This window comes from Lucilia sericata, unplaced genomic scaffold (genome assembly GCF_015586225.1).
Source record: "Lucilia sericata isolate MDLA Ls3-8-SP2 unplaced genomic scaffold, ASM1558622v1 Contig000680F_arrow, whole genome shotgun sequence".
Classification (NCBI taxonomy): domain Eukaryota; kingdom Metazoa; phylum Arthropoda; class Insecta; order Diptera; family Calliphoridae; genus Lucilia; species Lucilia sericata.
This window is the reverse complement of record NW_023994684.1, coordinates 210,041-221,822: the sequence shown is the minus strand read 5'-3', so window position 1 is coordinate 221,822 and position 11,782 is coordinate 210,041. Positions and strand designations below refer to the sequence as shown.

General features: G+C 29.1%; 1 protein-coding gene across 1 annotated transcript in view; it reads right to left on the bottom strand.

Moving 5' to 3' along the window:
• Positions 1-3,760: 3,760 nt before the first annotated feature.
• Positions 3,761-11,782, bottom strand: part of LOC119607256 (netrin-A-like) — a 98,114-nt gene continuing 90,092 nt past the window's right edge. The window contains exon 2 of the mRNA XM_037961105.1: positions 3,761-3,882. Coding sequence (XP_037817033.1) covers positions 3,872-3,882 — 11 coding nt within the window. The 3' untranslated portion in view covers positions 3,761-3,871. The remainder of the gene's footprint in view (positions 3,883-11,782) is intronic.

Below are 11,782 nucleotides of genomic sequence, written 5' to 3'. Positions count from 1 at the left end.
TATAAAGAGATAGAGAGTGCGTGTAACCGCCTTTGTATTTCCTTTTCCAGCTTACGATCACCCTTCTATATTTCTATTAAGATCATTTTATTAAATGTTCACACATTTCTAAAGAAAGAAATATTTTTTTCTTTAAATTATGCCTTCTAATTATGGGGTTTTCTAAGGGTGGGTGTTTAGGTAACTGAAACTGATCGCACATTTGTTGGCTCGGGCAGTGTGTGTGTGGTTTAAGTGTTGTATTCCTGTTGTTCGTTAATTTGAATAATGAAAGTGTTAATAATTCTTTTAGGTTTTTGAAGAAACGTAGAACGATTGTTGATAGAAAATTAAGTTAGAAGTTGGGTCTGGTTTTCTTTTAAATTAAAGTTGAAAATGTTAAAAAATCATTAAAAAATCATTTGTTTAACATTGTTATTATATAGCTAATTCTTGTAAGTGTTAAATTTTATTTTTATATATTTAAATTTTTTTTTTAATATTTCCATTATATACAATTTTGTTAGTTTTGTGTTCATTAGGAGACTATTTCTATAGAATAGTTGTCTCCATCAGGAGACTATTTTCTATAGAACAGCCGTATAGAACCTCAATCAGGAAAGAAAACCATTAGCTAAGTTGTATCTATTAGGAGACTATATTCTTTAGATATGTCGTCTCCATTTGGACACTATTTTCTATAGAAAATTTGTCTTCATTAGGAAACTATTTTCTATAGAAAAGTCTTCTCCATTAGGAGACTATTTTCTGTAGAAAAGTTATCTACATTAGGAGACTATTTTTTATTGAAAAGTTATATCCATTTAGAGACTATTTTCTATCGAAAAGACTATTTTTAAAGAAAATGTGTCTCCATTATTTCTATTTTCTATAGAAAACATGTCTCCATTAGGAGACAATTTTCTATAGAAAACATGTCTCCATTAGGGGACAATTTTCTATGGAAAACATGTCTCCATTAGGAGACTATTTTCGATAGAAAACATGTCTCCATTGGGATACTATTTTCTATAGAAAACTTGCCTTCATTAGAAAACTATTTTCTATAGAAAACTTGTCTCCACTAGGAGATTATTTTCTATAGAAAACATGTCTCCATTAGGAGACTATTTTCTATAGAAAAGTTGTCTCCATTAGTAGATTATTTTCTATAGAAAAGTTGTCACCATTAGGAGACTATTTTCTATAGAAAAGTTGTCTGCATTAGGAGACTATTTTCTATAGAAAACTTGTCTCCACTAGGAGACTATTTTCTATAGAAAAGTTGTCTCCATTAGGAGACTATTTTCTATCGAAAATTTGTCTTCATTTAGATACTATTTTTAAATATGTGTCCATTAGGAGACTATTTTCAATAGAAAAGTTGTTTCCATTAGGAGACTGTTTTCTATAGAAAAGTTGTCTCAATTAGGAGACTATTTTCCATAGAAAAGTTGTATCAATTAGTACACTATTTTCTATCGAAAAGTTGTCTCCATTAGGAAACTATTTTCTATAGAAATGTTGTGTTCATTAGGAGACTATTTTCTATAGAAAAATTGGAGAGTATTTTCTATAGAAAAATTGTCTCCATTAGGAGACTATTTTCTATAGAAAATTTGTCTCCATTAGGATACTATTTTCTATAGAAAAGTTGTCTCCATTAGGAGACTATTTTCTACAGAAAACATGTCATTAGGAGACTATTTTCTACAGAAAACATGTCTCCATTAGGAGACTATTTTCTACAGAAAACATGTCTCCATTAGGAGACTGTTTTCTATAGAAAAGTTGTCTCCATTAGGAGACTATATTCTATAGAAAAGTTGTATTCATTAGTAGACTATTTTCTATAGAAAACTTATCTCCATTAGGAGTCTATTTTCTGTAGAAAACTTGTCTCCATTAGGAGAAAAGTTTTCTCTTTTAGGAGACTATTTTCTATAGAAAAGTTGTCTCCAATAGGATACTATTTTCTATAAAAAACTTGTCTTCATTAGGAGACTATTTTCTATAGAAAAGTTGTCTCCAATAGGACACTATTTTCTGTACAAAAGTTGGGAGTATTTCTTTACAAAATTTGTCTCCATTTGGAGACTGTTTTCTATATAAAAGATGTCTCCAAGCGGGAACTATTTTCTTTAGAAAGTTGTCTCTATTTGGAAACTATTTTCTATCGAAAAATCGTCTCTATTTCTATTGTCTATAGAAAAGTTGTCTTCATTTGGAAACTATTTTCTGTAGAAAAGTTGTCTCCATTCAGGGAATATATTCTGTAGGAAAATTGTCTTCCTTAGAAGACTGGATTTTATCCCATATATTCTATAGCTTGAGAAACTCTTGTTATTTCAACACAACCGGAAGGACTTTAAACATAATTTTTTTCTGGTAAATGTTATTCAATTTTCTGCTCATAAATTTCGGCTTCTTAAAATAGTATCCCTTAACTAATGCATTATTAATGAACTATTTAATTTATATATATTATTTACAATTGTGTTTTCTTAACATATGTCATCAAAAAAACTCTAGGGTTTATTTAATGCAAACCTAACCTTACTCAATTGAGTTTCAAGTGGCCGTTACAAGAGTAGTTTTCGTTTCTTTTAGCAGACGTCCTCTTTTGGAAAAAAAAAAGAAAACCCTCCAAAATGTATATACATATTCTTGAAACAGGGAAATACATATACATATATATAAAAAAGCGATAATTTAAACAAGTCAATAAAATTCACTATCTTATGATCTTATCAAAGATATTGTTTAAAAGAAGTAAAAAAGGATTGTCATCGTTGAGAGTGTAAGTAAAGGGATGGAGACAAAGTAGTTTTAGATAAAATCTACAAATGTTTTCTTTTACTACATATAAAATTATTTTAATAGTAAATTTTTGTTAAAGAAATTGTTTTTCAAAAAATAAATATAAATTCAAATTAGAAGTGAAATTAAGAAAAATAATAAATTCCCTACTAAATAAATAATGATGGTTAAATGATCAAAATGACATGTTTTCTGTTAGACTGTAAAGTCACATTGACCTGTTAGGAGTATTCATAGTTTATGAGATTAAGGGAAAAATAGTGGACGGTAAAATTTTCAAGCTTATGAATGCCCCTAATATATTCATTCTAGTTTTAATTACAACACACATCATAAATTTCAGTTTAACGCTGATTTTGTTCTTCAATTCTTGAGTTTTTTTTGTATTTTTAAATAAAGAATAATGATGTTAGTTTCAAAAAGACATTATTACAAACTTAATATGTTTCTTATGACTTTTTTTCGAGAAATCATTAAAGAAAAACACATCAGAAGTAGAAGTAAGTAGTAGAGAGACAGTTGTATAGAATCGTGTGATTGAACTTGGCTTCTAAAGTCATTGATTCCTATTTTCCTATGGCTGTTCATAGCTTTATATCTTTTTGTGGTCTACAAAATGTAATACTTCTTGATTTGCTTTTAAAAAAGTTTGATAGGCTTGACACATCAACGCGTGAGTTCTCATCATCGTCAACTGCCTACGTTTTATATTAAAAAATATTGTTAGTTAATTTCATATTTTTTATCAGTTTTTTATTTCTTTTTTTTTTTGTTTTGTTTCTTAAACTTGTCTTGTAAATTTAACAACTTTATTTTTATTGCTTCATAAATCTGCTCTTTGGAAAAAGTGATTTTTCTATATCATTTACATGACATATTTTAATAATTTGTTTATTAAAATGCTATTAATTTGCATCTAGATCTCATGCTGGTGGTGGCTGTAACTTTTGGAATTTCTAACAACATTGAGAGAAATTATTAAAAGTGATAAATTATTATGGAAATTATAGTCAATAGCTTGGCGATGGGTTTACTTACTCCGCATGGTAAAATTTAGATTTGATTAGAATAATTAACACTTACCTGAAAAGAAAAAAAAAAAAAAATGGAATTTAAATATTAATGAAAGTGAAATGAAATAAACTTTCTTAAAGGAAAGGAAATTTTAAGTAATATTTTTTATATAGAAATATTTTCTCTATTTGGAGACTATTTTCTATAGAAAATGTGTCTCTATTAAGATACTATTTTTAACAGACAATTTGTCTCAATTTAGAGACTATTTTTTTATAGAAAACTTGTCTCCATTTTGACACTATTTTCTATGAAAAACATGTCTCAATTAGGAGAATATTTTCTATAGAAAATTTGCCTCCATTTGAAGACTATTTTCTAGAAATTTTGTTTTGAAATTTTCTATAGAAAATGTGTCTCCATTTGGACACTATTATTCTATAGATTTAGAGACTATTTTCTATAAAATATTTCTCTCCATTTAGACACTATTATTCTATAGATTTAGAGACTACTTTCTATAGAAAATTTTTCTCCATTGGGACACTATTTTCTGTAGAATATTTGTCCCCATTTGAACACTATTTTCTCTAGAAAATTTGTCTCCTTTTGGACACTATTTTCTATAGAAAATTCGTGTCCATTTGAACACTACTTTCTATAGAAAAGTTGTGTCCATTTGGACACTATTATCTATAGAGAATTTGTCTCCATTTGGACACTAAAGTGTGTCTTTATTAGGAGACTATTTTCAATAGAAAATTTGACTCGATTTGGACACTATTTTCTATAGAAAAGTTATCTTCATTTAGATGCTATTTTCTATAGAAAATTTTCTCTGTTTAGAGACTATTTTCTATTTAAAATTTGATCTATAGAAAAGTTGTCTCCATTTGGACACTATTATCTATAGAGAATTTGTCTCCATTTGGACACTAAAGTGTGTCTTTATTAGGAGACTATTTTCAATAGAAAATTTGACTCGATTTGGACACTATTTTCTATAGAAAAGTTATCTTCATTTAGATGCTATTTTCTATAGAAAATTTTCTCTGTTTAGAGACTATTTTCTATTTAAAATTTGAGACTTTTTCTCTCTATTTAGAGACTATATTCTATAGAAGATTTGTGTCTATTAAGAGACTTCTATAGAAAATGTTTCTCTATATTTTCTATATAAATTTGTCTATATTTAGAGACTATTTTCTATATCAAATTTGTCTCCATTTAGATACTATTTTCAAACAAAAAATTTGTATTTATTGAGAGACTATTTTCTGTAGAAAATTTGTCTCTATTTAGAGACTATTTTCTTTAGAAAATTTGTCTGTATTTAGAGACTACTTTCTGTAGAAAATTTTGTCTCTATTTAGAGACTATTTTCTGTAGAAATTGTGTCTCTATGTAGAAACTATTTTCTGTAGAAAATTTGTTTCTCTATTTAGATGCTATTTTCTAAAGAAAATAGTGTCTTTATTTGGATACTATTTTCTTTAGAAAAGTGTCTCCATTTGGCACTATTTTCTATAGAAAAGTTGTCTCGATTTGGACACTATTTTCTATAGAAAAGTTGCCTCCATATGGACACTATTTTCTATAGAAAATTGTCTCCATTTGGACACTATTTTCCATAGAAAATTTATCTCCATTTGGACACTAGTTTCTATAGAAAATTTATTTGCATTTGAACACTATTTTCTATAGAAAATTTGTCTCCAGTATGAGACTATTTTGTATAGAAAATTCGTCTCTATTTGTAGACTGTTTTCTATGGAAAATTAGTCTTTATTTGAAGACTATTTTCTGTGAAAAATTGGTATCCATTTGGAGACTATTTTCAGTAGAAAATTAGTGTCCAATTGGAGACTATCGATTCAGAAAGATTAAGAATTTCACAAGAGCCCCAAATGTACGACCAATACTTTAATGATTTATTGAATTTTTTGTTGTTGTGACCATAAATACGACAGAAAACATGTCTACATATTTATTTTGTCCACAAAAATCTTACGTTTAAAGATCAAGTGAAAATTTGTAAAAATAATTAAAGTAAAAATTATTCTTAATCCTTATTTAAGGCCACACAAGCGATCACCTCACAAAATGCTCAGTCATTCATTCAACAAATCCATTTCAACAATAACATTTCAAAACAAAGGCCTTTTAAAATGATCAAGCAGTAACATGAACAAATATTCTATTCATTCTATCTTCAAAATTTTAACGCCATTGTGTAAAATATACCCATAATTTGTTTAAATTTGCTAAACAATACTTTAAATTAACAAAAAACGATAAGGAGAAAAAAATTCCTATAATAAAATAGTCAACATAACATAGACCTCTAGAGATGAGTTTCCAAATGAAATAAACATGATTAAAACTATTAAAATATTTTTGTGTTCAAATTCATTTAAAAACTAAAGAGGCCAACAGATACCAAATATTTATTGCAAGTATTTCGCACACAGCAGGAGACCGCACTTATCTACTACTGTTAAGAACGTAGAGAGCAACTTTAAAAGATTAAAGTAGAAATGAAAATAAAAATTGCAGTCTTTTTAAGAGACAAAAAAAAAAAAAAGATGGTCGGTAACTTTTCATTCTCAAATTGCAGCAAGTGTGACCATGACGAATTGCGTGTATGTTTAACAGACGGAAGGACAACCAGACGTTAGTACTAAGAGATAAAAGTACTTTTAAGCCAGCTGTTTTTGTTGCTGTTGTTGTTCATTTTCAGTTTAAATTCTACAACACCTTTACATTGTAGTTTTCTTTTTATTAAATGTTTAAGATAAAAATCTCTATAAAGTGTCCTTTTACTGGTAATCTTCTCCTGTGACATTTCAAAAATATGTATAGTTTTTATTGTGGAAATTTTATTATTTTTTTTTTGCAATTTAATAAAAAAAAATTCATTCTTTTGTTTAGTTTTTTATATCTTTTTTAAAGATATTGTGGTGTAGTTGTTAAAATTTCTGTGTTATTTCAAGTGTGACCCAAGTACTTTGACCGCATTTAGTGCTTAAATTCTTAAGTACATTAAAAAATTTTTTAAGTGTTTTTTTGTTTTATATGTTTAGAAGTACTATTTTCATTAAATATTAGTTATTTAAGTATGACAAACATTTTTATAGTTTTAAACCGACAAACAATATTTTTAAGGAATTGTAATCCTTTTGAAATAGGAGGCTGGCATTTTCTACTGTGACAATAAAATTTTCTACTTAAATACTTAATCAGTACTATGATAATTATTATGTTTGTGAGATTCTTATGTTTGTGTGAGAGAGTCTAATAAATGAACGAAAAAGTACCAAAATGTCCCCATTTATAGATTTTCATTTCAAGGTTTAATATTAAAAAGAAATCAAAGTTTACCAGTTAAGGAATAAAAAGGTGTCCAAGACTTTCCTATCAGGATCCTATGTTTCCAGATTCAATATTGTAGAAAATCAAAAAGTACCATTTTAATGACAAAAAAAGTACCAGAATATCTGATTTTATAGATTTTTATATAATCAAGAAGCTGCATGATTCTAGGTTCAATAAAAAGTACCAAAAAGTTCACTCATTTACAAAAAAAGTACCAGAATGTCTGATTTTATAGATTTTTATACAATCAAGAAGCTGCATGATTCTAGGTTCAACAAAAAGTACCAAAAAGTACACTCAATTACTTAAGAGTCTGCATATTTAATTTCATGTTCCAAGGTACAATATTACAGAAAACTGAAAAGGTACTATATAGTTCAAAAATTAAAAAAGTACCATTACTCCCCACAGAATTCTCTTCGCTCAGGACTCTGAATGTTTCATTTTATGTTTTAACGTTCAATTTTAAAGAAAACTCAAAAAAGTACCACTTGCATAACAAAAAAAGTACCAAGAAGTGTATTTTTATTTTTACTCAGGACTTCATGTTTCAAAGTTCAAGAGATTTTAGAGATTCTCATTTACTACGGTCACTACATGCTCAATTTCATGTTTCTAGGTTCTATATTATAGAAAACTTAAAAAGTCCCAATTGATGAACGAAAAAAGTACCAAAAAATTCAATATTATAGAAAACTCAAAAGTCCCAGTTGAAGAACGAAAAAAGTACCAAAAATAGACCTGTATAACGGAGTTCCAAATTACATCCCATTAACATATTTAGTATTACTAAAACTACCAATCTTTCAATGAGTTTGAATATTTTGGTATTTTTTTAATAAACATTTTATTCCAAAAAGTTGCAATATTGTAGTGTGAGACCATTTATACTTGTCTACGTGATAAAATAGGAAATAATGTTTTATTAAAAAAGTACCAAAAATAGGTACAATTTTAAAACCATTAACGTCCGAAAATCCAAAAAGTACTAGGTTTGAGATTACCGAATTTACCAGTTTTTATCCCTTTTTATATAAACATTCGGTATTTGATGGATTTATTTGGCATGATACCAATCTTCTGGCTGTGGGGCGATAACACAGAACGACAAATTTTTCCCCATCACATCTGGGATTCGAGATATTGTGTCCTGAAGTTTGAAAAAACGTCTATTTTGGTCCTTTTTGAGATGTTCAAACAGCGGCAAGACAACCTTATTAAAATGAAGCTTTAAAATGAAGGCTTAACAACTGACATATCTTCTTCGAGTCAATCCATCATTAACCCAGAGTCCAAAGTATACTTTTCTAAAGGATTGAGCTGTGCTGAAAGAGAATCGGGCTGAATCCAAATTTGGTATACGAGATATCGTGTCCTAAAGTTTGATTTTGAGGCGCTAAAACAGCGCCAAGACAACCTTATTTATAAAATGTTGTATTCTATCTAAAAGTCTCTTCTGTCAGCTATAAAGTGAAGTCCGAACATCTGACATATCTCCTTTCTTCTTCGAGATATCTTCGAGTCAGTCCGTCATTGACCCAGAGATCAAAGTATACTTTTCTAAAGGATTGAGCTGTGCTGAAAGTGAATCGGTCTGAATCCAAATTTCCCCATCACATCTGGGATTTGACAACCTTATTTATAAAATGTTGTATTCTATCTAAAAGTCGCTTCTGTCAGCTATAAAATGAAGTCCGAACATCTGACTATCTCATTTCTTCTTCGAGATATCTTCGAGTCAGTCCGTCATTGACCCAGAGATCAAAGTATACTTTTCTAAAGGATTGAGCTGTGCTGAAAGAGAATCGGGCTGTATCCAAATTTCCCCATCATATTTGATATACGATATATCGTGTTCTGAAGTTTGAAAAAAGGCCATTTTTGGTCCTTTTTGAGATGTTAAAACAGCGCCAATACAACCTTATTCATAAAATGTTGTATACCATCTAAAAGTCACTTCTATCAGCTTTAAAATGAAGGCCTAACATCTGACATATCTTCTTTCTTTTTCGTGATATCTTAGAGTCAGTCGGTCATTGACTCAGAGACCAAAGTATACTTTTTTAAAGGATTAAGCTGTGCTGAAAGAGAGTCGGGCTGGATCCAAATTTCTCCATCACATTTGGTATACGAGATATCGTGTTGTGAAGTTTGAAAAGCGCCATTTAAGGGCGCTAAAACAGCCCCAAGACAACCTTATCTGTAAAATGTTGTATGACATCTTAAAATCCCTTCTGTCAGCTATAAAATGAAGTCCTAACATCTGACATATATTCTTTCTTGTTCGAGATATCTTTTGAGTCAGTCCGACAGTGACGCTTTTGCAGTTTTTGATCATAATTTTCATGCAATTCTAGTATTTCTAACTGAATACAAATCGTTTAAGCAATTGCCCTTTGGTCAAAAACATTTCTTTAGATATTTTTTCAAATCTTATGTTATTTGTTAGTATTTAAAGATTACAAAAGACCAGGAAATTCTATGATAATGTTTTTCTTGTTGAACACAAGGGTTTAGCTATTAACAGGCTGTCATTTTAAGAAACATCTATTAAATACCTGGTTTTAAAGGTTTTATGCGAATAATCCTAAGGATTTAATTTAACAAAATAAAAGAAACGTATTAATGGAAAGGGCCAGTAACAAAAGATTTATTTAAATCCAAATAAAAATAACAAAAAAAAAAAAATTAAAGAAACATTTGCTAGACTACTTAGTATTAAAATTTTGTATCTTTTGACTAATTTTTAGCTTCTAGCAAATCTTTTGTCATATTCTTAGTTTGTAATCATAAATAGCTGACCTTTTTAGTTTTTAAACATATCTAAGATCTTTGTTTTGACTATAGACCAAAAATGCTACTCTAACAAAATTGTATGTATTTCATATTATTATATCCTACGACATTTTGGGAAACTTTACAAACGTGATCTTATCAAATATCATCATCGTAAACATCCTCCTCAGTTGCTAAAACTTTAACAATACAAACTACAAATTTGACTAAAGTAAACTTTAACCTCCTGTTACTTGTGTCGGGGGGATAGACAATGGTTTCTAGCTACAACTTTCTAGTATCACTTGTTATAAGTTGGCCGGCCAACAACTTGCACCGACAAGAATCTAGAATCTTTTCAAAGAATATGACATCTTCTGGAGGAGGATGAGCAAGTTTCTTGGCTTAAAAAGGCGAAAATATTAAACATTGAAAAACTATAAATGGTAATTTTCATAAAACAATAAACATTTCATTTGTTGCTGCATTTTTTTTTCTTCTTTATTTTAATATGCAAATTTGTTTTACATTAAACATGAACAAAAACAAATGCATTTTATGTTTTTTGCCATTTAATTTTTTTTTGAAAAAAAGTAACAAAATTAAATTGCTGCAACAGTTTTAAATTGTCTTCAGTTACAGGAGCGCTATTGAAATGTTTTCCGAAATGTTGTCTCGCTGCTGCCTAGAGTAACGAAATTGACCTGTGGGGTGTATTAAAGCAATGACCTTTGTTATTATTGCTATTGAGCTTCATTTCTGCTGGTGCTTTAAAATTTACGTGATTGTAGAGCAATAATGATATGTTGCAGAAATGGAGTTTTGTTATCGGAAATAAACAAATATATTTGTGATTAAAACAGTTTTAAATGTTTTATTAAGGGAATTCACAAAAGGCAAAGATAGTGGAAGTCAAAGTCAAGTAATAGTCAAAGTCTTGACTATATCATAGTCTTAATGAAAGTCATAGTCAAAGTTAGTTATAGTTATAGTTGACGTCATAGTCAAAGTCATAATCGAAGTCTTAGTCAAAGTTATAGTCATAGTCAAAGTTGTAGTCAAAGTCGTAGTCAAATTCATAGTCATAGTCATTGTCAAAGTCATAGTCATTGTCAAAGTCATAGTCATTGTCAAAGTCATAGTCATTGTCAAAGTCAAAGCCTGCGAAGCTTTGCGCTACAAACTTTTGCTTGTGTTTTCTCGCATAAAGCTTCGCTTTCGCTCTGACATGACACATAGGAAAACACAAGGAAATGTTTGTAGCGCAAAGCTTCGCATCGTTTGTAGCTCCCACTCTGACATCAGCCATAGTCAAAGTTATAATCAAAGTCATAATCATAGTCATAGTCAATGTCAAAGTCATAGTCAAAGTCATAGTCAAAGTCATAGTCATAATCATAGTCAAAGTCATAGTCAAAGTCATAGTCAAAGTCATAGTCAAAGTCATAGTCAAAGTCATAGTCAAAGTCATAGTCAAAGTCATAGTCAAAGTCATAGTCATAATCATAGTCAAAGTCATAGTCAAAGTGAAGTCAAAGTCACAGTCATAGTCAAAGTCATAGTCAAAGTCATAGTCAAAGTCAAAGTCATAGTCAAAGTCAAAGTCATAGTCAAAGTCATAGTCAAAGTCATAGTTAAAGTCGTAGTCAAAGTCATAGTCAAAGTCATAGTCAAAGTCAAAGTCATAGTCAAAGTCATAGTCAAAGTCAAAGTCATAGTCAAAGTCATAGCCAAAGTCATAGTCAAAGTCATAGTCAAAGTCATAGTCAAAGTCATAGTCAAAGTCATAGTCAAAGTCATAGTCAAAGTCATAGTCAAA